The sequence below is a fragment of the Hypomesus nipponensis genome, chromosome 2, assembly GCF_054491055.1.
Source record: "Hypomesus nipponensis isolate SF chromosome 2, ASM5449105v1, whole genome shotgun sequence".
Classification (NCBI taxonomy): domain Eukaryota; kingdom Metazoa; phylum Chordata; class Actinopteri; order Osmeriformes; family Osmeridae; genus Hypomesus; species Hypomesus nipponensis.
Window position 1 is genome coordinate 5,384,095 of NC_140362.1, and position 26,228 is coordinate 5,410,322.

Below are 26,228 nucleotides of genomic sequence, written 5' to 3' on the forward strand. Positions count from 1 at the left end.
AACAAAGTTAAATTAGTCTATTGCACACTTTTTGTCACTGTATTTCTGCATAATTCAAGACAGCATACTAAAAAGCAACCTAACACAGCCCAGAAGGTAAAGCGTCATTGAAGGCAACATTTACACACAGGTAAGTTAAACACATGGTTTGAGTATTGAATGCAATATTAACTGGTTAAAAGTTATCTAGAAATAGTACCATGCACCATTATAGCGTATCTCGACAAGTATGTTACTGTGCATTTTAAAATTATATTTTTATTGAACATTTTCTGCAATTGATTCTGTCGTTCTGTCAATTCTGTCGTGCCCTAACCCAAACGTTTGGCTATTTCATGATCCAATCTGTTTCATAAGCCAGAACAGCATGGCTTGTGCCGACATTCCCATGGACATCCTTGGGGAGCAGAATGATAATAGAGTAGACCAGAAGGTCCCAGTGATACAACATTACAAACCAACGAAATTGGTGCCTTGCTCAAAGGGTCCGTTGCATGACTTGCTACAGAAGCAACCCGCTGTCTTAGGGGTAAGAATAATACATTTATTTAATCAAGAAAAAGCTGGCGAAAAAGTTACGTAGGCTAATATCGTTATACATTTAAAATGTATTTGTTAAAACTTCAAAGTTTAGAAAAAACGTTTTGCAACGTTGTTGCAAATTATGTTTTCCTTTGTAACGCATCAGTGATTGGCCCATTCAGCGTTAATGCTAATAATACTAGTTGAGTCAATTTATGAGAATAATGGGTAAAAAACGAATGGAGGAGCCTTCAATTAGTATGATAAAGTGCTGAGGTACAAAATGAAATAGAATTGTAGCTGGTGCCGTCGTAGAAACTGCTTCATTTGTTTATTTTAGACTCTGCAATTAATAAACGGGTTGATGAGTTTTGGAGTCGGAGTCTTGTTCGCGGTGACCCAGGGAGTGACTCAGACCCTTTTAGCGTTGTTCAGGGTCCCACTCCTGACTGGATCCCTGGTAATATTCCAACAGTTATTTAAAATCAATACATGTAAAATGTGTGTTTTTGCATAGTGAAATGCTCTGTGCACAATTAAATCTATACTGCTGTCCCCTCAACTTTTCAGTTTTTTATTTCTGGATTGTTGTCCAATCTTCTGTTCAAATTTCCAAGATTACTACCTGTAAGTAATATGACAACACAATAGCATGACACACAGTATAATAAGGAGATACAAAGATGAGTCTCATTTACTTGCAGGTCTGCATGTTTGCCAACATAGGCTCCTTAACTGTAGCGGCTGTTGGGTGCGTGCTAATTTGCATCGATTTCTTTGTCGCAGCACTCCAGGGTGAATATCGGAAGGTAACTAAGTAGTATATATATAAATATATGTGTGTGTGTGTATATATATATATATATATATATATATATATATATATACACACACACACACACACACACATATATACAGTTCTATTTGGGAAAATCCCCTTGGATTGTGTATTTGATATTCTGTGTATAGTGTATCTGGGAAAATCCTGTGTACAGTAAGTGATCCTGTACTTCTCTGACAGATGGAGGTGCTGATGCTCTGTGTGTTGGTGATGGAAATGATCATATCTGCAGTTCTCACCAAATGGATTTATGTGGAACAACGTAATCATTCAAAATGAGCAAAACCATTCTTAGGAGGACAGCATCCAAAAGACATCTTACAACTGGAAATGTGCTCCCAGTATATACAACTTGGAAATAAAGATATGATGTTACAGTATGCAGTAAAACAATTAACCAGTACCTTCTTAGTTCTCAGAGCTTTAGAGAAGCTGAGGTCTACATCCTTTTGTAGCACATATGCTTGCTAAATGTGTAATGAAAACAGCAGTGGGCTTGTGGTTAAAAAGCTAGTTTCACAAGGGCACACAGGCAAACACTGTTCAGTACAATTTCCTTCTTGATTTGTGGTTCCAGTTTAAGGTATCATTTTATCTATGTGCCTATGTGCAAGGAGTTTCCATGGTGGTGAGGGTAGGGGGAGGGCAGATTGGGATTTTATATTGTACTTTAGCTTGGCTGTTATTGACTGTAGAATGTTATTAAGCTTAAGGCATTAGGAAGAAAACATTTTGATATTTTTTTGATATTATGGTTTATTACTTACATAACACAGACTTGAAATGCACAACATGTTAAGAAAAGACAGACAAGACAATATAGCCTGCAGTAACAGGCTCCTAATACCAACTCTCTCCAGTCAAATTCGAATTAGTTTGTCTTTGAAAATTGCATTGTAAAAAACTCATCTACAATATACAAATGAATTTCTAATCAATAAAACAAATATACAGACCATGACGTACCAGCATTTGTGACATTTTTTTAGTACTGCATTGCAATGTCAAATTCACAAGACATCATTATGAAATGTCATAAGACCTTTTTTTTATAATAGTCATTTCTCTCAGACATGAGTGTGTGCGTTGTTAGTGCTCCAAAACTAGGTTCACTTTAATGGGAGACTGGATTGTGGTAGCCCTCTTGAGCTTCCATTGTTGCTGGTGAAGCAACAAGTGTTTGACTTTCTGTTGCTTCATAGCTAGAAAACAGAAGAACAAGGTTAGTTACCATTTATTTTGCAAAGAAACTGGCAAGGCCAAGCTATGGCCAACAGCTACATCTCATGCTGATGACTACAATGACATGATTTGGTAAATTCTATCCAAATACTTTTTTGGTGATCTGCTGCCTTCTATCTTCTCGAGCATTAATACGTGAGCCAATTCTCAACCAGTGAAACATTGTGTAATTGCCAAGATCAAGTACAATCCCATTCAACCACGATTAAAAAAACATATACAAAAAACATGCTTAAAAAATATACAGACTCAGAATGTTACTGCATTAAAGCAAAAAGTCAACCCAGCAATTTACACTTTTCCATATCAGAAAACAAATTCATGGAAAAACAATGATGCAGGAAACCAAGCATTTCACAGTCATAACTCATGAATACATATAAGCAAGATACTTTTATAAACACCCCAAACTATCACCCACCATCACTCTAATGTCTGATAAGAAACTGCCACCACACCACAGCCCACCACAGCACAGCCCAGCACAGCACAGCACAGCACAACACAGCCAGACCACAGACAGAGCTGTCAGATGGAGGCACGTTTCCACACAAATTAGTAGTCCGGCCACAGAGTTCCACACAGAGTAAGAGGAACAACATACTGCAGATGTCTACCCTGGCGAGACCGATTACTTACTGAGCTAAACCCCTCTGAGTCAGACCACTGTAGAAAGGCCTATCGTGATATGAGAGGTCTTGCTCTGGCAAAAATAAAACAAAATGGTGGTGAGTGAAAACGGAGAAAGTCGGCAGTGTTGCTCTAAACTCTGCCAAAATGCCGGTGAGTGTTCTTAAGAAAAAGCTTCCTTCGCAAAAAAAAAAACAAAAAAAAAACTTATAACATGAAGGAAAGGACTTTTGCACCAAATGAAAAACTACAGCCTCTTAGAGACTAATAATAACAACAATTTCACTATTTCTCTATGGGATCATTAATGTATTTAACTAACTACCTACCTAATAATGAACAGGATTGTGGTGTATGAAGTCACTACTCACTGCTGTGATGAACTTGGTGCTTTGTGGATGGAGGTCTTGCTCCTTCTGGAACAGGGCTGGAGGGGGCATCGGGGCACGTGCAGAAGGAGGTGTGGAGGAGCATAGGTATGACGAGGACTCACTGGCGTACGTGTCTATGACGACACTAGTGTGGCCAGGCACGGCAATGCTGCTCAGCACTGTCACACTGTCACTGGAGGGACACTGGGAGGACGTGTCTGAGTTCTCCATGACTGTTGGACCACACAGATGGATCACACACAAGAAGAGTAATTATTTTGCTATTATATCACTAAAACAAATTGCTAGTAGACATACATTATTACAGAGATCGATTACATAATTTGAGAGGTTTTTATTAATTTGCCTTGTAGTTGGTAATTGAGGGGCAAATTGAGTGGATCAAAACATTTCACAGTACTTGCAAATAGCGGTTGACCCAGATCTGAATGGATCCCCTTAAAACCCTTTTCCCTCATCACTCACTCATGGATGGCTGGCTCCCTGTGTCCTGCTCCAGCTCGTCCTCCTCAATGCAGTCGTAGGGCCAGTGGCTGAAGGAGGGGACGCTGCCCAGAGGGTAGGGGTGTGGGTGGGGGTGTGGGTGGGCAGGGGAGGAGAAGAGGTGGAGGTTGAGGGAGCCCAGCAGGGAAGAGGACGACTGACTGCTGGAGGAGGAGGTGCTGCTATTGGAGATGGTGGAGTGAGGCCTTTTGAAGGGGGTGGAGTGGTCAAAGGACGACACTGCAATGGATGCCCTGGTTCTAGACTCTGTGGAGGACAGAGAGAGAAACACATAGGACTGTCAGGCAGTGTACGGTAGGATTTGGGTGGGGGTTGGAAGAACAGGATTCTTTTGAAATTCCTGTGGTGACTGCAGACAGTCATTAACGCATGTTAGTGTTCTTTGGGAGAAATTTCTGGGCGCTCTATGAAGAAAAAGTAATTTGATTCTGAATGCTAGCAAATTAGTTTACTTGGGTTTAAGTGGTGACATTGGAATGTCTTTAATGCATTGAATTTATCTCGTGCATCAAGCCTTAAAATCTGACTTCCACAAAAACACCTGCAGAGACAAGTCCAGGCAATGTCTGTCTGTCTTTCTGCAAAGAGGCTACCTTAGTGCATGAAAACCTAGGACAATAGATAAAGTACACATTGTGTCGCTGACTATGAAAATGTTCAGATCGTTTTCTACTGAATATTTGTGTTTAAAGGAGACACCCTGAGATATATTTATGTCTTGTTTTGCTTCCCTTTAACTACACTATGCACCCCTATACCAGGTGTTGGTCTGACTCTGTATATATTGAATACCCAAGCTTACTATCAGGACTTTTAATAAATCTACAGTTCTGACACACCATCATGTTTTACCAACTGAGACTTAGTATTATGTGAATCGAAGAAGAGGAAGAGAAATGGATGGTAGACTGATGGGGTTTGTATTAGAACAATCTGGACAGCTTACCAGACCCCTTCATGATGTAATCAATGGCTCGGTCATTAATGGCAGCATCGCTGGGCTTGATATCCATAAAAGGCTTGCTTCCTATCCCCATAGACACCATTTCCTGCATGCGCAACTCTGCAGTTGAATACATGAACATTTTAAAAACGAGAGGAAGTGACGCAGTCGTAGAAACTTAGTAATAACTTGTCGTAGTCACAAAAAGTGCAACAAGTGCATCATGACACTACTACTACTACTACTACTACTACTACTACTACTACTACTACAACAACTACTACTACTACTACTACTACTACTACTACTACTAATCTAAACTATAAAAGGAAGCCGTTTTCTCACCCCTGTTCCTGAGTGCCTGTCTCCAAAGGATCTTGCCGATGATGGCGGTCCACACAGCCTTGACCTCCCCCGAGCTGGCCTGCAGGATGAACGTGTCCTGGGTCTTCCTCCGACGGAACCAGATCTCAAACCGCAGGCCGCTGTCACCCACGTTCTCCGTCATCCCGATCTCTGCCGTCTGGAGAGAGGAATCAGGTTGGCTCCGCTCAAAGTTGCAACGGAGGCTTAAATAGAATTCACTTCACCCTGAAATGTAAACCGACTAACACAATCGCCCCCTCCCAAAATTCCTTCACCGGTTGTTCTACCTTGTAGGACTGCTTGTAGATGTAGATGTCATAGGCCCCTTCTATCTTTTTGGTTTTGCTGAAGAGGATAAGGTCTTCAAACAAGAAGACATGCCGGAGGTATTTCCTCCGTCCGCACCAGACAATGAACTCGTCCTGACACCGTAGTTGCCCCTGCTCTTTCAGGTTGACCTACAGAGGAAACCAGGCGGTGGACATGCGTCAGAGAGAGCACAACACAATGCCAGGCAGGATCCTAAACTTATATTGAATGCTTTCCTGACTTCCAATTCATTAAAAGCACACTAGGTAGGTTGATACCTGTCCCCTTTGTGATTACTCAGCTTCTTTGTTAGAACAATGAATGTATGACATGATGTCCTGTACATTATATACTGTACTGTATATATTAGATTATGTTCACATCCTTTAAGTGACCCTTTAACACCGTCTTTACAAGTTTTGAGTCAGAGGTTTTCCTGGGAGTTTTTCCTTGTCTTCCTTAAGGGTTTAGGTGGGTTTAGGTGAAGTTCTATAGGCTTATGTGAAGCCCTCTGCGACATTGCTTGGAAAAAGGGTAATACAAATACACTTTTTTAAATTGGATTCTTTACGGGTCTCTGCCCCCTGCACTGCTTACATCACAGCCTCTGATGGCGTCCATGGCAAGCAGGTCGTTTCCGTGGCGCAGCTGGAACTTGACCATCTCTTCTGCGGTGCGGAGGTCACTGAGCTCCTGCTCCTGTGATTGGCCGCACTCCTTGATGAGATCTTTGAGCAGCAGGGCGTACTTGCTCATCCTCTGGATGGGCTTGAGCAGGTAGGAGGCCAGGTCCATTTTGTCCCCCAGCTCCAGCTGCTTGTTCTGGGGGAGAGAGGGAACCCGGGGGAGGGTGAGGATGGAGGGGGATGATGCTAGGATCTCACACTGCTGATGGAAAGCTGCAGTAACACTTCAGATGCAGGTGCTTGTAATAAGTGTTAGTTGGGTAATAACAAACTCATAACATGTTTATTCAAATTAATATAGGTTAATAAGAATATATCAGTGTTGATAATCTTAGTAAGGGTTAGGTTAGTGTTATGAGAAAATAAGCGTTATTTAATACTGTAGGTAATAAAGTCTTATAAGATGCTTATTAACATTAATAAGTGTTAATTACTAATTACCCCCATTACCTTTTAACTAATGGTATTAAAAACACAGGATGTAAAGTGTTACCATAGCTATAATAATGTTAATAATACAGTGTTTCTTATCGCTTTGGCTCATTTTTGGAAGTCTTAAAATTCATCACAACTGTTAAATAGTTTCTCACCCAAAACATTTACACTGTAATTAAACTGATAGAAATGTTTGCTTGCAGCACTTTTTCCAATTATTAAACAACAGCCTGATAGCGTTGCTCTTATGTTAGTTACTATCAGTTCATGCTGGAAGAACTGACTCTACTGTGTCATTATTGAGGATGGAAAATGAACTAGATGGCGTTCTGTACGCACCTTAAAGAATCCGTTCCCATGGCTGGTGAGCAGAGAGTCAGACTGGGGCTTGTTCTTGCTGTAGAGAGCATACATTCCAAACTGATCCTCCTGCACACAAGAATAACAAGTTACAACACAGACTACAGTAAGAGGTACGCGAGCCAGTCCACGTGCTCGGTGAAACCCAGGGAACCCTCCAGAACTGGAGTCATACAGACATACCGTCTGGATTCTGTCAAGCAGTAATTTGAATTCCCCATGAGGAAAACAAAAACATGAAGACATGTTTAGACTACAGAGTTAGGTGGACGTCAACCATACTAAATACTGAAATGGGAAAGTTCAAACGTAAGAGGCACATATTAGATCAGATACCCAAAGTCCCAAGTTGCCCATGATGAATGTATCAACAGTACGGAATGTAGATCCCTCTGCCCCAGCAGACCAAGGTCATTGGGTTTGTGTGCAGTGTCGTTCAGCCTGTCAGCCCTGAGTCCCAGGGTCCAGACGGTCTGTGACAGTCTGAGGGGGCTGTCTGAGGGGGCTGTCTGAGGGACTTACGTGTCGCAGGAAGCAGCTGCTGACAGACAGGGGAGCGTGGGCGCACGCCTCCAGCTCCATCAGGAAATACTGGCCGTGGAAGTCGCACAGCTTCTCCACGTTGCCGAAGATGATGCTGCGCTTTCCCCGGAGGTCTTGGGGCAGGTCCAGGCGCTCCATCTCAGGGAAGTAGTGCTCGATAATGTAGCGGAGCGAGCGAACGTACTCCCTCTCAGTGGCGATCATCTCATCCATGATGTGCTGCACCTTACTGTCGGCCAAAGAGATTACCGCAAAGCCTGCTCAGTAGGATCATGCATTATTCTTGATAATGTTGCTGTGTAAACTAATAAGGAACCACACACAATTTACACTCAATATGATCAAGTTTGCTCGTCAGTCAATACCAAAAGGGTGTCAGTGGAGAGTCACATTCTGACCCGGCCATCTTGGGGATATCCTTACCTCCAGCTATGATCTGACAGTTGCTGTACGAGACTCTTTCCGTCTCCCTCCCTCTCTCTCTCTCTCTCTCTCTCTCTCTCTCTCTCTCTCTCTCATTCATTTGTCGCTGAATGAGACTGTCTCTCCTCCCTCCCCCCTCGCTCCCTCCCCCTTTTCCCCTTCTCACCTGTTCAGTTTCTTGCCGTCTCCGTCAGAGTGTCTGCTGTGCACCCTGGGGGGGGAGGAGAGGCTGCGACTTCGCCCCAGCGTGGGGCTGGTCACGTCGGGCCGCTGCAGCTTCTTCTCCGCCGAAACATTGTTGGCCACCTCCAGACCCTTGATGTACACGCCCGTGTAGCCATGCAGGTGGCTGGCGTCGGCGTGACCGCCGTCCCTCGGGGTCAACTCGTAGCTCATGGTCTTCTTCATGATCTTCTTCAGTGGCTGCTTGCGGTGGCACGAGGCCCCAGAGTAGACGGGCTCCGAGTGGCAGGACACGGACGAGTCGACGGTGCAGTCACTGTCCGTGTCGTCAAACAGCGACGGGCTCTGCCTCAGCTTCCCGTCGCTGTCCGGGGGGAAGGGGAACAGGGAGGAGGAGGGGAAGGAACAGCTCTGGGGGAAGGGCCCTGCCGAGTGGGGCTTCCTGTCCTCAAACTCCACCGGCGTGACGGCCCTGTTGACGAAGGTGGAAAGCGAGGGGACGGCAGGACTTCCTGTAACAACGAGCTGCTCTGCGTGAGAGCTCTGCCTCGCCCCTGCCTCTGAGAGGGCAGTGTCCGCAGGGGGGGCCACAGAGGCTGCAGCTACCTCTGCCTCAGCTGCCTCGGCTGTGGCCTTGGCCAGGGTCTCCTCCAGCTGCTGCTTGGTCTGCTGGCACTTGTGCCACAGGGTGTTCCAGTGCTTGAGCTGCCCAGGGCTGTCCAGGCTCTGCACCATGGCATCCAGGGTGCTGAAGTTGTCCAGGGAGAACTTGGAGGCCTCCGCGTGGTAGTCCTGGAGGATCTGGAGCACGGCGGGGGGCAGGCTGACCCCGCTGCTCTCCAGGCTCAGCTGGCGGAAGTAGTCCTGGCAATGCTCCATCCACTGTTTAGCCTGCATGGGGGTGTAGTCAGGATGGTTGGGGCGTGCTGAGATGAGGCATCATGTGGAATATGGGTTTCAATCATGTCACAGTTGGAAGTGTGAAGAAGGAAAACCTGTACCTTCTTGATGAAATGGAATAGAAGCAGGAAGGAAAAAGATCACGAGAGCCTTCCCTTACCGAGTCGTAGAAGTCGTAGAGGTTGGCGAGGACGTCGAGCTGGGACCGCCTCCTCTCCACCCGGCCCAGGATGGAGCACAGCTGCTGCTTGAAGTCCAGTAGAGCAGAGCTGGGGAGCGACTCTGCAGACTCCCTCACCATCTGCAACCCCTGCTTCTGCTGGTGCTGCGGACAAACAGGGATGGTCACAAGGATTAACGCAGAGACTCGCAAACTTAAAATAGAGGGAAAGGGGTGAGGAACACACGTTGACATTCATCTGCAGTACAAAGACGTGTGCTAATGAAGAACCGTTGTACCGTTGATTCTGCCAGGAACTGGTCCACACTCTGCCTCATGTTTTTGATTTTGCTCAGAGAGAGAGTGAGGGAGTCCAGAGGAGCCAGGTGCTTCTCTCCTTCCACACTGAACCACTGCTTGATCTGAAGAGACAGGTGGGTTGAGGTGAGACACATTCATGACGGAAACACATTTAATCAATGAAATATAATGAAACATGAATTATGGTCATAATTCAAGCGATATTCATGACTTTCACTTTGAACTGGAATGGTCGCAGACCCAGTCAAATACATTTAATAATAACAATTACATTAAATGAGCATGTCTGGGCCCACCTGCTGTGTCTGTTCCTCAAACTTGCGGACCTCCAGCAGGCTTTCGAGCTGTTTCAAGGACTTGTTGGACAGGATGACGAGCTTGTGGACCTCCTCGTCTACCTGGTTGTAGAGGGCACTCACCATGTCCACCGCATCCCTGCACCAATGCAACAGGTGGTTGGCAAACATATATTCCTGACTATGGTGACAATTCTGTTGGTGACCGTCTTTTCAAAGCATTTAGGTCATCAATGAAGAAGTGACCTTGACCATCACCAGAATCAGTCGGAAGTCAAAATGGCAGATTTATACAGAAAAGGGCTATCAACAGATTTTAATCAAACAAAACCTTGGCTTTCATAATCTGTATGAACTATTTCTCATTACAATAACCTTCTAATTAGGTATCCTTATGTATCCTTCTAACTCCGCTCCCTCTGTCAAAACAGTCTCCTTCCAACAACTGCTTTGGTGACATCCGATATGTAGAAGGTCATGTAACTTGCTTGATATTTTGAGTAGAAATGTTTTATTAGTACCATTGGAAAGCAAATATTCCCCATTCTTTCCGGTGGTGTATAAATATCAAGATGTGTTTTCAGGTCAAAGTGACTGATTTTGTGAGCGCAAATCACATATCATTGTTGTTTCATAGGTATGCCGTGTGTATTTTATTGTTTGAGAGAAAAGTTAACATTGGTTTAGGACTTATCTATGTCCCAATTAAACCAAATAGTGTTTCTATTAGACTGCTAAGAAACAGTCGAGAGGAGAAGCACAAAGAATCCCAAGGGACGTGTACTTGTGACAAACGGCAAATAAATGGGAGTCAGATGGCTGAGCGGTGAGGGAGTCGGGCTAGTAATCAGAAGGGTGACGGATAAATTCCTCTTCGTGCCAAATGACGTTGTGTCCTTGGGCAAGGCACTTCACCCTACTTGACTCGGGGGGAATGTCCCTGCACTTACTGTAAGTCACTCTGGATAGGAGCGTCTGCTAAATGACTAAATGTAAATAAACGTGAGCGTTGTTCTGGTACCTGTAGTTGGCGTTGTCGCAGGCTTCCTCCTTCCTGATGCGAGCCAGCGCCGTGCCTCCCTCCAGCCTTAGACTGTTGAGACACGTGTCTTCCAACACACACTTCATCAGGATCCTCTGCTGGTCGATCACCTCCGACACCTCCTGCACAACACACACACACACCAAGGTGTTACACATCGTCACACGCTACTGTCTCACGCCCCCCTCCCATTCGACCACGTATCATATTCATCATTATATCAGTGGTATTTACACCAGTGAACCAGTACCATAGCAGAAAATAACCCAGTTGATACCCTGAGTACATTAACAAGACAGACACATAAATCCAGAGTTCCAGACCGCCTGGGTGGGCTGGGTGGGACTGTAAGCCCAGGGGGCTGACCTTGGAGGTCTTTAGGTCACCACTGTTGTTCAGCGTGGTGATGGAGTCTTGCAGAGAGGCAAGGGCCACACTGCAACTGCTGGCAAACGGCTCGATTTTCTTTGAGAAAAAAAGAGAGAAACAAGGAGCATATTAAAGACAGACACATTTTAATTGGGAAAAGGGGAACATTTCCCAGTGTATATAAATAAACCATTCACAATTCAGGATGCAGAATCAAGCTTAACAGGTTTTCCCGTTGAGAGATGCGGAATAAGCACAGGGTTTAGTGATACTGACAATGACATGGACTCTACCTGTCTGAAGTGTATCCAGTGATTGTGGTCATACAGGAAGGAGCCCTCCAGATCGCGTGTGAGCTGAGAGGAGTCTATGTGTTTCAGCAGAGCCTTCAGAGAGGTCAGTATCTCAGTCTGGGGGCAGACACACAAACATGCATTATCTCACTTATGTTTTATAGCCATCCACATCACTTTGTGCTTGTTACTTAGCTGCTGATTGCAAATACTGTATTAGAAAAAGTCTATGACATACAGTATATGATGCCAATCATGAACGTTTTTCATTGAAAAAACATTAGTCTTAATCAAATGTGAGATTGAGAAATGTAAGTTCTAAATATTAATCTTAAGCAAAGCACAAGTAATTCCTGCTTGAAACAGCATACAGACCGACACCGAGATCCCATGGAGAAATTCCAAAGGTAATAACTTAACTGGATGTGAGAGACCTCAAGTCTGATCTCATTAGATACTGTAGCACCTTCTGTGCTCGCTGCTGCTGTTTCTCTGGGCCAGACCCAGGCTCTTAATGTCCTGCATCAAACACTCTGCCTTCCAGACATGTGTCTTCATGCAGACATAGCTCAGATGCGCAGACACTCATCACACCACGGCCTAACATGCTGCGCTCTCTCTCTTTTTCTCTCTCTCTCTCTCTCTTTTACTCTCTCTCTCTCTCTCTCTCTCTCTTTCCTCTTCACGAAGGTCAATGACATGACATTGACAGGCAACAACAGTACAGGAATTACATCATTTTTGTCTGGGAATAGTATTTTGTCAAAGGTTTAAGACAACCATGTATTCTTTCTAATCTAATACTGTGTAAGAGGTCCTTTAGTCACTGTGAAAACATTGTCAAGATAGGAGAAGTTACGGAACCTAGGCCGAACAATGAACTTCCTCTGACAAGATTAGCAAAAGTCAGACACACAGAACATAACCACAGATGACATTAATGTAGTGTATCATTAGATGTTGTCTTTACCTGTACATTGATGTCTCTTTCTGGTTTGACAGCTGCCTCCTTATCCACCAGTAACAGAACTGAATAAAGTGCATTTGGTAACGATGCCTGATTGAAGAAAAACTGTATGTCATATAAGTAGAAATAAACACACACCAATATAAATTAAATGTGTTATACTTCAGTATAATTATATGATTGATCCTACTCAATTCCTGTAATTATTTGTATTGTAAATTGGCAACTTATATTGTACTTAATTGTATATTTTATTTTAATTATATTCCACTTAGTATTGCTAGTTTATGTATCCTTAGTATAGTTAGACCACATTATTCCCCAGTGTTGTGTTCGTGGTTGTGTGTTTGTGTTTCCCCAAGGTTCCCTCGCTAATTGAAGCGCTGGCTCCTCCCCCCCCCTCATCAGTGACTGCAGCTGGAGCCACGCGTATAAAGACCGCCGCATAACGCTTCTCGGGTCTCTTTCTTTCTTGGTAGAGCTGCCTGTTGACTGTGGTCTGTTTGGTTGGGTTGCGCTATTTGTTGTTGTATTGGACTATTCTGCTCTGTGTTGTGCTGTGCGATCTGTTTTGTGCGATCTGTGTATATAACAATTATTGTTCTTCTGTTCCCAGGGGGAAGGGGAAAGCGCCTTGGGAGTGTTAGGCAAGAGGCCCATGGGCACACATCACCCGTAGCTGAAACCTTGTTAAACACACTAGGTAAGACCTGGGTGGACCACCCCCTGTGTTTCTGGTTAGCGCGCCAGCTGGCGTTTGAGTTAGGAGTGTGACTTCTTTTACTTTCATTGTTTTGGTTCCGTCCAGCCCTTTCCCCCCCACTACCGTGTTTGGCAAAATAAAGCCCCTTTTAAACGGTACCTCTGCCTTGTCTGTTCTTACACCTGCGACTCCATCACGCCTGTTCTCTGGCTACCGGGTGGGCTCACTAGCAGCAAGGCGTTGCGTTCCCTCTAACAAGAGGCGCACGTAACGCCACATATTTAAATGTAAGATTCCTATATGTTTACTGTATGCACCTTCCTGCCAAAGCAAATTCCTTGTCTGTGCAAACTTTCATGGCGAATAAATCTTATTCAGATTTTACGATTGAATGATGCCTTTGGTCGGATTTAAAGGATTTCTAAAAGTTGAGCACCCTACATTTCACAACATAACACATTAAATTGAGTAATATTCCCCCCCCCCCCCCCTTAGCCACTCATAGATCATCATCAAAACATGCCAACTCGCTAAGCCAGTTGTCTTAAACCACCAACCACCAAGTCCATCCCTGTGCACCTCAACAGACAAGCAAGAACAGGCATTCCCACACGTGCCCTGGGGCCGGCACTGCTTACAAAATATGTGAGGTGGTGACTAGCAACTGCCCAAACCAAAGTACCTCCAGAAAATGACATCACGCCTTGCAAGTGAATGGCAGAACATGGGGAAACAAACATGTATAAGTACTGCTACGGCATAATCACAGTGAGAGAACATTTTATTTTTACAGCTTAAGAACTGGTTCCGACTCCTGTGAGGATCATGAGACAGCCTAGGGCATGTTTGAGGGTAATTGCATATCTTTCTTCAGAGGCTCACCTGGAGTTCAGACAGGGCGGAGAACAGAGCGGGAGCAGGCTGCTGCTTCCTCGAGTCTACAAGGACTGTCAGGCCCTGGTCCCGCCTCTCTCTCCTGTAACCAGGAAATACATGTCAGGACTACTGAACTACAAATCACACCCAGTTACTATACTAAGGTTTAACAGGGAGAAGAGCATAATGTGAATTCTGTGGTAAACACTTGTGAGATGAAATGTGAGAAGTACTGTATTGAGGGGTCATCTCATTGGAGTCATACTGAGCCAAAGACACCCGAGATGGAGTGACTCACTCACCGGAGCGTGGAACAGTAGTATCCCAGCAGACAGGTGAGGTCCACGGCCGAGCAGCTCTCACCTGTCCACACCCGAGCCCTGGTGCACACCTGGAGCAGCGCCCGCCCACCGCGGTCTCTGTTTCCTGGAAGAGAGAGGGCCAACCGGAGGTCAGAACTTGCGCTCACCAACCACAAAACCAATTGGGTGGGCTCTTCAGTACAGGAATCTCAACAACCCTCCAAACACACACACACCATTTACGAGTACAAGGCTATCCCTTAGCTTGTATTCAGTCTGTTTTAAAATACTTGGTGTAAATATCAGAAGACGATTAGGACAAGGGAGTGAATGACCTTGCTGGATTGGTCGAGAGTAAGCGGAGTAACCATGTTACCCTGTGGATGACAGCCATGTCACCGTCACTCGTCACCTACCAGGTAGGACAACAGCCCCAGAGGTGAGCAGCTCCTGGTTGACTTCCGTCACCAGCTTGGTGAGGTGTGAGTCACAGCTTGAGGTGGGTCCTGGAGCTGGGGACAGTTGAACAGGCAGCCCGTTAGCCGGTCTGGGGCTGACCCCTGTGCCCTCATGGCTGTGTCTCCTGGGCTCATTGTGGTGGAGCCTAAACTCGTTCCCTGCAGAGAAACAAGGAACAATGTCAGCAATCGTGCAATCGATTCGTAAATCAACAGCTAAAAATTGAACAAACACACCTTATAGAGTATGTGAGGTTATAATACTTCTACCTAGCCTAATTTTTCGTCTGTAAAAAGTAATTTGATGAACTAATGAACTGTTTCTAACCAGGGGTAGGTGGGGGTCAGGGTTAGACCAACAGTATCTGAGGAGTTCTGGTGTGGTTACTGTATTACCTGTCTCGACCGTTGAGGCCAGGTGTTTGGTCTGACTCACAGTCCAAGCCCAGCCTCTTCCAGCTCTGCCTGCAAACTCCTGATTACTGGAATGCTGCTCCTGGCATTCCCAACTGCTACTGCTGTCTACAGACTATCTGCCATCCCAAGTCAGCCCACAAAGCTGCTCTCACTGTCAGTATGTAGATTGCTCTCTCTCTCTCTCTCTCTCTCTCTCTCTCTCTCTCTCCCTTTTTTGATATTTCTACCTCTCTCCTTTTCTCCCTCTATTTCTCCCTCCCTCTCCGCCTATTTGGTAAAGAATATGTAATAAAAACAATGACGCAATGACAAGTTAGAGGCAGGTCCTGCTTGTCATTCTGTGGGGAGGTATGTGAGTCTCTCAATGCTAGCGTAATGTAACACCTGGCTAATGTAGACAACACAGAATACAGATGTAGAGATTAACATTAAACCGTGAGGGGAGAAAATGTGTGGGAGGACTGTGGTCAACACCTTTTGGGATTTTTTCGGGTATGTTTTTTATCTCTGGCCCCCCATGTTCAGTAACAGAGACCCCTCCCAGCTCAACCACTATTGTCCTCCAACTGTCAATGCATTTCCTGTGTGACTGTGTAGCTGTGCTTCTGTTTAGCTGCAAGCTTCCTAAATTGCTTTGTTTTCAGAGGAAGTGTGAAATAGTAGAGCAAAGCCTGTCACGCTTTGTGCTGTGTGAAAGCCCATTTGTAAATGCCGTTTGACACCATTTTAACCCCGGCCCAAAATTGTTTGGTACAGATTGCAGTCAAACAGCAGCCGCGCTTCTACCGAAGAATGGCAAACACTGATGAAATCACAAGGGCCATTATTTGATGACACGGCTATTGCAATCTCACATCATGGGTAATTCTATCCCCTCTCAAAGCCTTAGCGTTTGTCATTCCGAACAATGCCAGAGTCCGTGCTGGTGGACTCTCGTGTTTCGGAGGTGAATGGGTCTTGAATAAACACAGGTATAATTTTAAAGGCTTTTTGAAGCATCCCCACTGGCTAACTGGACCACAATGGAACCTATTGTACACAAGGCAAACCATCTGTCTGGGAGCAGAGCAGTCCCCGGACCCAAACCCACTGGCAGCCATGTCAGGCAGGGATGTAAAGGGTCCCTGTGCTGGGTTACTGGATCCTTTGGGGCTTCCTGGACACTCCAGCCCTCTCAATGGCTCTAGGTTCTGCGTGTGGGAAACCGGTTTCCAATAGAAACAGGATCCACATGGTGAGGTCATCTCTAAAAGCGCCAGAGGCTTACAGCGAGGAACACTGGGCACTGTAGCTTTGTTCTGAGGGTTAAGCGATACATTTTACTGCACATATTTGAACATCTGAGATGTGTGTCTCAGTTTGCGTACACACACAACACACCTTTGTTGGACTGCTGGATATGGGTTGATTCAGAGTTAAAGCTCCCTCTATTTTCCCATGTCAATACCAGGAAGAGGTGCTAAATCAAGAGGATATAATCCCCTAAACGTTTGCATTGGGTTCTAAGAGGTTAAGAACTACCGGGTACCTTCTACACACAAACCTTGAGCTGGGATCATCGCCTGGATTCTGAGTTAGGGTCAGACATATCCACATCATATGGGATACATCACAAGTATTAAAGACAGCACTGGAAAACTTCCCTTAGAATCAGCCCAGAGAACCAGCTGCCTCTGACTGGCCCATCCCAGGCACTAATTACACAGTTGAACCACGATAAACCAGGGCCTTAAATCTGTCTGGAACTCAACCTGGTTTTCATACCCTGAGGTGACATCATTTGATATGGGAGAGTTTATGTGGCATGAGCTGTTATGATTCATTCACTGATAGACGTAAACTAAAAGAAAGAGTGTCTGTCGAAACCCGAAGATGTTGATCACGCCCGAGTTGAGGCATCATCTTGTCTTAGAACTACACTTTTTTTTTTTTTTCAAGGATCATGGGGAAAAAAATACAGCTATTTATTGTGTAGTATTTACACTTCTATCATAGCTTCTTAATCTGCATGCATTACTCACTACAAAATGAAACCAATTGAAGAGTAGTGTAATGTACATGAACCTGCGGTCTATGCCCCCAAAAAAATGTTTGTCAGACACAAACATTGTTATGAGGCAACCATAATCCCTTTCATCTCTCTCTGCATCAGGAAGTGACATCATCCTAATCCCAACCCATTGGCCATCTCTTCCTACCTGACTCCTCCTTAACGCTGCTCCTCCTCTCTGCGCCGGGCAAAGCTGCCTCCAGGTCCAGCTTCCCGAAACGCAGGGCATAGCCGTTCATCAGCTTCCTGGGAGAGAGGCTGGCTGAGCCCCCTGAAGACGAGCGTGCTCGGTGACCCTTCACGAGGGCCGCCTTGTTGTTCCGCTCCAGAGACTTGGAGCGCCTCTCCGCCCTGCTCTCAGCACTCCTCAGCCCCCTCTGAAGGTAGAGGAGGGGGGTGCTGGGCCGGGAGTCATCTCCGCCCAACCAGGCCCTAGCCCCCAGCCTGTGGGCTGCGTGCTCCCTGGGAGAGGCGCGGGTGTCCGGGCTGCTGCCCGGCGTGACGGGGCTCTCCCTGGGGCAGAGACCGGGCTCCGGCCCCTCCTCCAGGATGGACTCGGAGCTGGAACCAAGGTTCATGGGGTTCTGCAGGGCCTCCATGTAGGACTTCCTGAACAGCCTCCGGGTTTCAAAAGATACCGAGTCCCTGGGGTGTCGACGGCGTGGGCCCGGGTTGCTGAGGTCCGTGCTGAACGACAAACTCCGGGTCCCCACGCCTCTGTCTCTGCAGCCACCCTCCTCCACCTGGTCCTCCTCGGATGGACCGTGGGTCTTGGTGCTGTGTGCGTCTACCGGAGCCGTTCTCGGTCTGGGGATATCCATCGAGCGGAGGCCCTGGTCCTGCTGGGTCCTAGTGCTGCTGGGGTCCAAGTGAGCCCTGCTGGGGGTGGAGGGCTCTGAAAAGGTGGAGTCTGCCCCCTGGGAGAGCAGCGACTCCCTGGAGCTACGGTGGCTGTCCAGGGTCCCCGTGGAGCCGCTGGTGCTGCACGCGCTCAGTTGGCCCCGGAAACTGTGGCGCGCCTGCATGACGGCGTCCGCCGTGCTGCTGACAAACAGAGGGTTGACCACGTTCTTCCACGGAGTCCTGTACACGACTGTGCCGGTGGTGAGCAGGCAGTTTTGCAGAGGGTGAAGGTTGCGGTCGCGCGTTACATTCTGCAGGAAGTCAGCGGTGAAGACGCTGCCGTACATGCTCTCTGCGATGGGGATTTCCGCGATGGCCTGCCCACTTGCCGACAGGCATTTTATCACCAGTTTGGCGGCCTTGCGGCCCAGGGGAACCACCTGCAGGTAGAAGTCTCCCTGCCTCAGACGGACCTTGTGCAGAGGGGCCAGCTGCAGAACCACCTTCTCGTGGATGCAGAGGGGCCAACCCTCATGGTAGAACAGCAGGCCTCGGAACCTCGCCTGACAGAGAGAAAGAGAGATCGTCACAAACCACTCACATTCACACCATCGCCCATTACTCTTTAGCGATGCTGCCAGAATCCGTTTTTAATAGCTTAGCAATGTTGTATGGGGTGTGGGACTGACATACTGTATGTTAAAGTGTGTGTTAGAGACTCTGCCCTCCAGTCAGTCACTCGTCATTCTAACAAGCTGATTCCTCCAAACCCCACGATGGAGAAACCTGTCTGATCAAGCCTGGTTCCTCAGCAACCACAACCACAAATCCCAGCCGTGACACTCAGGTACAAAAGCACCTAGAGCCACAGAAACAGCACCCAGGGTTCAGTTCCTCTCAGCTATTTTTTCCATAGATGGCTTTAACAGGGAAAGGCATGCAATGAAAACACATTCTTGTACCGAAGGCCCTCTTGTTGCTAGCAATACAAAGAATCTCAGGGCAAGCTTTTCCTCAGAGGCTAAGCTTAGGTGAAACTATTGCTGTATTGGCTATCGTTGGGAGTGTAATCACAGTGGAGATGAATACAGTGGAGTAATGTTTCAGGACTTTGGTCATGGAGCCACTAACCCGCAGCAATCAAAGCTTGTGGGAGCCAATATTACATTTCAGCCCGGACCCCCGAGCCTATGGCAAGCTCTCAGACAGACCACAGTTTGCTCTCTGTTTGGCCTATTCAGACCAGGATGGCAGGCTTTCAGCTTGTTTTCTGAACAATGATCAACTCTGTCCCCCCGGCACATATTCCCCCACCTCTCAGCACAGATATTCCCACTCATCATCTCGGTTCGTGCATTCCTTCCCTGCTGGTCCTGTCCTGTCTTGATCTTGGCCCTGACCACTATCACAACACCACTAATCATACAAATGCGTATTTATCTCATTATAAATGTGTTTTATGGTAGATCTAATCTTTCAATGTTTTTCTGGTAACAGAGCAGATGTATGAGTACATGATCTGTCTTCCTCGTCTTATGCTCAAGCTGCTGGTTTATTTCTCTTTACATCTTCTTCCTCTTTCTGATTCTTTCATCTATCTAGCATGTGGGAGCAAAGCCCGCCGGGGTCAGTTCACCTGGAGCTTCTCCCCGGCTCTGGACATTCTGCAGGAAACCTCCGAGGGGGAGGAACGAGTCAAATCTCGGCTGCGTTGCATCTCAAAAGGATTCATAATCAGCTCATATCCGTTTCAGACCACAGTCCCTTGCTTTGGGCTGGTTCGGCCTCTCTCTCTACACTTAAATCCACGTCTATTTTCATCACGTACACTCGATGACCACCCTCCTCCACTAATACCCCTCTTCCTCCTCCAGAACCGCCTTCCTCCTCCAACACCCTCCACCCCTACCCCCTCACCCCACCCCAACCCCATCCCCCCAGCCCCACTCCCCTCCTTGCACCAGGTTCACTCACGCAGGTCTCCTGCTGGATGCTCTGTAAGATCCCCTTGGCAGGAAGCAGGAAGTCGACAAGGCAGCGGAGGCCGTCGCCGCGGTACTGCCTCTCGACCACGCTGAACAGCTGCCAGAGCACAGTGGCGGCGGTGGCGCTGAAGGGCGGGTACAGGGACGAGAGGGTGCTCTGGATGCAGCTGTCCAGAGACTTGGAGTCCTGTGGAAGGGAGGCAGGAGAGAGAGAGAGAGAGAGAGAGAGAGAGAGAGGAGAGACAGACGTTAGATACCGATGCGGAATGCAAAAGGAGTGAGAGAGATAAAAAGGAGAAGGAGGGATGAGAAGCTGTCTACTGCTCCTCCAGCGTCACATGGAAAACTGCCTAAGGCCAGTGTTTTGCATGGAAGAATCCCTTTGTTGAACCCTTCATGTGGGAATTGTCAGTGGTGAGCAGAGATCAACATACAGTATCAAGCAAGAACAATCAACACAGGACCACAGTGTCCATGTCATATTTTTGTTTGGGTTGTACTTTAGAGCTTCATGCTGTGAGTTCCTGGTCTATAGAGACCACACACACCAACTCACAAATACACATTCACACAAGCATTCACACAATAACACACAAGCTCACAGTCAGGAAGCCGTAAGGTCACAGAAAACGTCCACCATGATGGTTTTTCCATGAAAGACAAGGGAAGCACCTGTATGAGTGACATCATGGACATCGAACACAAACAGCAAAGATGGAAAGTCCAGTCTTCGCTCCAGCCCTGCTCTGTAAAACAAAGGGGCCTTTCCCTAATGGGGGGGGGGGGCTGTCATCCAAAACGTTTAATAACCATGTCATTCCTAACTATATCTGACCCTGAATAGACCTGTGACATGCCTTTGCTGTCTCCCACAGGACGAATGACAGGTCGGACACAGTGTTAGAGGGCAGCGGTCCGACCTCCGCCGGGCCTCAGGGACGCTTGGGGGTCTGAGGATGACCTGGTCTGGGCCGTCGTGTTCGCTGCCCTGCCTGTGACCGCCTCCCTCCAGCAGGCTCAGTCAAGGCCAACCCCCCCACACCCCCTCCCCCCATTCTCGCAGGCCTTCACCGAGTGGAACAGAGCAGTGGAACACCACTGATAACCAGGCGGACAGTGTGGGAGCCAGGAAGGCTGCCAGGGAAAGTCCAGCTCAGATACAGCCGGCACACTCGGAAGGGGAGGCTAAGGAAGGGATTGAGTTCTCCACTTCTGAGGAACACCTTGAGAGGAAGAGATTTAGGTTTACTCATGAACACTAAACTGTGAGGATGCAAAGCTGTGCCAACGCGTCTGAATAAGGAACTTAATGTCTTCAAAACAGAACATATGCAGTCTATTCACATTATTCTCCAGGTTTGTTTAAATAGTGTATCTTCTCAGCATCGTCAATTAGAGACAGAGTCTGCAATGTGTTGGTATACATGCCCCAAATAACAAGGCTGTCATTGTTCCATTGTCTGTTGTGTACCGTGCTGGTGAAACTCTGAAACAAAAAACGCCCACCTCCATTAGAAGGGCAGCTCTCTGGGCATTACTCACTCCTGCACCAGGGAGGAGAAGAATAACATGGAGTTTATTGGCGGAAAGCTAACAATGGGAGGAAAACCCATCACTACATGGTTTCAAACTGCCCCAAAAGAGCAAAAGTCCTTCAGGTTGCCAAGGCGGACTGAAGCATGGTATTCACAAGTAAAAAGTCCCTGTTGAAAAAAAGGGATTTATCAGTGCACTTTTGTTTGAGCTCCGCTATATATCAGCTGCTGATTCAAGCCGTTGCACAGGAATGACCGGCTAAAGAATTCTCACCCACAACCATGACTTAGACTGAGTCTAAATAGAGACTGTTGCCCACCCTTGAGTAATGTTTACATACAGTGTGGTGGATAGAAACACAACATCCTTCACAGTAGTGATCATTACTCGAGGTATACCTGGCTATGCTGGGGTTTAACTAGCACCAGTCCCCCACCCTGGCTATGACCAGATGGGAAGTCCTGCCCCCTCTGTGGTCTCAGGTATTTACAGCATGCCGGAAGCGCGAGCAAGTGGAAGATCCCTGGGGTGCTAATGACTGGGTGAAACGTCCAGGTGGAACACTTGTTTTACTTGGGAAAACATCTGTTTCAGCAACAGGTAGAACCGAGCTCTACTGAACAGTGCAAGCAATGTGAGGTAACTGAGAGTCGAGGATGTCACGACCATGCTGATTGGTGGGGATCAGAGGTAGCCAAGGCGATATGTGTTGGAGAAGTCTGAAACTAAACAGCTTAGAGATGAATAGGATTTCAAAATTAGTAGGAACAAGGCTGAAGTCAGAAAGTAAATCTGCTCCCTCTTACTGTAACTGATTACGAAGCCATTAGGGTTTTACCATAAAGTGGTCTCTATTTTGTGACAAATACTTGAAATATGAGAATGTATATTCTATATCTCTGCATCGACTTGTAGTGTCAGCTGCCATACTGTCAGTTTAATTACTACACAGGCCTGTAATTTTGAAATATCTCTAACTTGCACTCCCTAAAATAATCTGTGCCAGAGGGCATAGAGGAATAGAAAGGAAGAAAGAGAGAGTGCGATGGAAAAAGAGGCAGAGAGAGTGAGAAATATAACAAATGGTTAAAAAGAGAAAGAAATAGGGGGCCAAAGACAAAGAGGAGAAAAATAAATAGAAGGGTAGAGTTAGAGAGAAAGAGAGGGGGAAATAAAAAGAGGGGGAACGTTTTAGAGAGAGAATGAGAGAGGGGGAGAATAAAAAAATGTTGAGAGTTAGAGAGCGGGGACGACGACAAACAGACAGAAAAAGTGAGAGAGACGAGAGAGAGAGAGAGAGAGAGAGAGAGAGAGAGAGAGAGAGAGAGAGAGAGAGAGAGAGAGAGAGGGCGAAGAGAAAGATAAAGAGCGAATGAGGGAGCCACGACCACAGAGTGGGTCAGTGACACAAAAGGAGCTGCGCACCAGGCCTCCAGTGGAGCATGAAGCCACCAGGGGGGTGTAACAGGAGAGCGCTGGAGCCCCCATCCAGGCCGCCCGGCAGCCAGCGACCTGCTAGCCGCACGGCCTGCAGGTAGACAAAAGCCCAGGGTTGCCCTGCTCCGGTGCCAGGGAGACAACAAAAGATCCCTACTGATTCCATCACATCAAGCATCATCCAGTCCCCATTACACACTTCCTCCGGTTGAATCTTAACCGGGCTGAAGGATAGGGGGTGTGGGAGTGAGGGCGAGACTCTGAGAGGGAAAACAGGGGAAACTGTTTTGGCTAAAGCGTGGCTAGGAGTGCTAATAGATAGTGACAAAAGGTCTGGTGGTGTATGGGGGAGGGGGGGAGACACCAGCATCCTCAGCACTTCTATTTTGAACTTAGACTGTTTGCCTGCTATAAACAGAGGACACACACACACACGCATACACGCACACACTTAGTGGATAGCAAGGGTAATGATGGATGTGCGCACAAAAGACACTGTCGTGAATGTTATCTCAACAGATACACTTTAACCCTTTCAAAGCCACAGCCATCGTGTGCCAAACACAACCAGTCTTCAGATGAACACCTGGGAGGCAACGGAGGAACAATGACGCGGGCCCTCGACCCACCTGTATCAACACAGGTTAAATACATACATTAGATGACGCACTGATTGTACAGAAAATCTGTCCTTAAAGTTATTTATCAGGCAGTAGTTGTGGAACATCGTAAGGGTTTGCCACCGTCATTACAGAAATAAATTAGCTTGGCGCTTGATTTTGTTACGCAGTCTATTGGGTTGAATAGTTTATAACCTATTTTATACATTAGATGGGATGACCTAAAATGCATGAGGGTTGAAAGCGTGTGTGTGGATACTGTATATTTAGTTTGGATTCCTACGCAGGCTATTACAGTGCTGTGTTTCCCGGTTTACCAGGCTGTTAATTACTTTGTTCTTCAGGATGTAAACACATTTGGACAAGATATTGTTCTCTGTAAATCAAAGACAGACCTCACTGACCCTACAGGAAGTTACATCACTATGTTTAGTATTGTTTGCATATTCACATATAGAAAGTTGCCAACAAGCAACATAAAGGACAAGACAAAGCCTTTCAGCCAATTAAACCACTAATTGCCGATGACAATGCTGCGTAGAGGCTACATTTAGCTCCGGCATTGTTTTCTAAAAACACGCAACAGGAAAAGCGGACTTAAAAAAAAGAGGCTTTTCTTTTATGATTCAATGGTACGGTAATGATAGAGCATACAATAAACAGGGTGACTGTTGAAGTTGTTACAGGTGCTGAGAATGCATTTGACCTCTGACTCTCATCTATTATGTCTGCCACCCATTAGAAATAACTGTGAACACATGGCAGAACAAGGCCCCGAGGATATGTCTGTGCTCTTTGTCAAACCCATTCAATTAATAATACAAACATATCAAAGCGTTTAAAGTAGCCTCGTTAATGCAAATAGTGTGGAAACACTAAGACAATTTGATTTTTCAATACAGCAAAAACAACATAAGCTGCCTGTGCCTGCCACAGAAACAGGCCAGTTTACACCTTGGAGTCTGCAGTCTGATCCGTACCTTCTTCCAGTACATCTGGAGCGGCCCGTGTTAAATGTAGGCAGACAGGACAAGCCCTCACACAGACACCAAAACACCAGATGCTTCAGTAACTCTGAAGTAAAGGACACTTCCCCAGAACGTGAGGATAGGCACGCCGACGACGCCTGCACAATGGGAAGGCCTACTATTACAATGTCACCAGGAAAGTCAAGACATACTTTTTTCAATTCAATGAACAAGTCAAAGTTAAGCTTCACACCTATGACAGCTGTTCTACCTACACCAGGAAAAACTGATGAAAACAGTAGTGATATTCAGCATGAAGCATAAAGCAGAAGGAAACTCTTTAAGAACCTGTTCTCCTACCTTAATGCTCAGGTAGTTGTCACAGCTCCTGGACTTTGCTCTGGAGTGCATTGTGCCCAGTGACAGCATTTAAGTTCAAGAAAAAGCCCCAGACATAAATAAATGAATAAGCCACATAAACCACCGGTAAAAATCCAGGGTAAATCCAGTCACGACATCGACCAATCCACCGCTGCCATGCTAGTTGGAGCCCTGTCTCTGTCTCTCTCCCTCTGTCCTGCCGAGAGGGACAGCCAGAGCACACTGAAGTCCTGTCAGAGCGTGAGAGAGGCAGCTCGCTCTGTTCCCTGCTCCCCCCTCACCTCAGCCCCCTCCCTCCCCTCCTCTCAGGCAACAACACCACCCCCGCCCCTCTGCTCTGCTCCAGAAGCCTCTCCCAGCTGGATAATGCATACTGAAACAACCCACCCCTCAGCATTCAGAAAACACACTACCTGACCCGCACATACACACACACACACACACACACAGACACAATAATACCCCCCTCCCCCTTAACTGCCCCAACCTCCCTTCTAGGGGTAGAACTCCTGACCAACTCCCCCCCACCTCCACTCCCCCACCCCCACCCCTTGACCCTTGATGCCCCCACCTCCACCTCAACCCCCCCTCCTTCTCCTCTCCCAATGGCACCCCTTTGTCCTGACAATACAAATGGACTGAGGTTTCAGCTTATTCTGCTGCTTTTCAAAAGAAGGACTAAAAGAGAAAAGAAGACATCAGCATAGCATTGGTGGTTCAGGTCACCCGCCACAATGGTGTTCCCCTAAATCTTGTCAGGAGAATACCTAATCCTCAAACTGCTCCTGACATGTCGCTGACATATGTAGGCCATCCCCTGTTTAGGGGAGACAAATGTGACATTTTCAGAACTGATTGCCTTTAAAACAGACATGTATCGCTCTGAATGACACGCCAGTTAATTTAGCAACCGACTGAATAACTT

At 46.6% G+C, this 26,228-nt stretch overlaps 2 protein-coding genes across 3 annotated transcripts; one reads left to right on the top strand and one right to left on the bottom strand.

The window, feature by feature from the left end:
• The first annotated feature begins 340 nt into the window (after nucleotides 1-340).
• LOC146300541 (uncharacterized) lies at nucleotides 341-1,731 on the top strand. The gene is made up of 5 exons (XM_084703564.1): nucleotides 341-529; nucleotides 863-982; nucleotides 1,093-1,149; nucleotides 1,227-1,331; nucleotides 1,544-1,731. Exons 1-5 carry the CDS (start codon nucleotides 368-370, stop codon nucleotides 1,640-1,642), a joined length of 543 nt encoding a protein of 180 aa, XP_084559690.1. The 5' UTR covers nucleotides 341-367; the 3' UTR covers nucleotides 1,643-1,731.
• plekhg4b (pleckstrin homology domain containing, family G (with RhoGef domain) member 4B) lies at nucleotides 1,596-25,530 on the bottom strand. 2 transcript variants are annotated; one of them, XM_084703545.1, is made up of 24 exons: nucleotides 25,283-25,530; nucleotides 20,351-20,548; nucleotides 17,682-18,939; nucleotides 15,025-15,225; nucleotides 14,609-14,732; nucleotides 14,313-14,406; nucleotides 12,731-12,817; nucleotides 11,761-11,877; nucleotides 11,465-11,563; nucleotides 11,078-11,220; nucleotides 10,057-10,195; nucleotides 9,739-9,861; nucleotides 9,440-9,604; nucleotides 8,363-9,270; nucleotides 7,753-8,002; nucleotides 7,210-7,299; nucleotides 6,347-6,571; nucleotides 5,728-5,898; nucleotides 5,420-5,597; nucleotides 5,078-5,194; nucleotides 4,093-4,377; nucleotides 3,607-3,839; nucleotides 3,245-3,308; nucleotides 1,596-2,565 (listed from the first exon to the last, which is right to left on the bottom strand). In XM_084703545.1, the coding sequence occupies exons 1-23, from the start codon at nucleotides 25,349-25,351 to the stop codon at nucleotides 3,264-3,266; spliced, it is 5,319 nt and encodes a 1,772-aa protein (XP_084559671.1). In that variant the 5' UTR covers nucleotides 25,352-25,530; the 3' UTR covers nucleotides 1,596-2,565; nucleotides 3,245-3,263. The 2 variants fall into 2 exon arrangements, with proteins under 2 accessions (XP_084559671.1, XP_084559680.1); XM_084703554.1 differs by lacking the exon at nucleotides 3,245-3,308.
• Nucleotides 25,531-26,228: the final 698 nt, after the last annotated feature.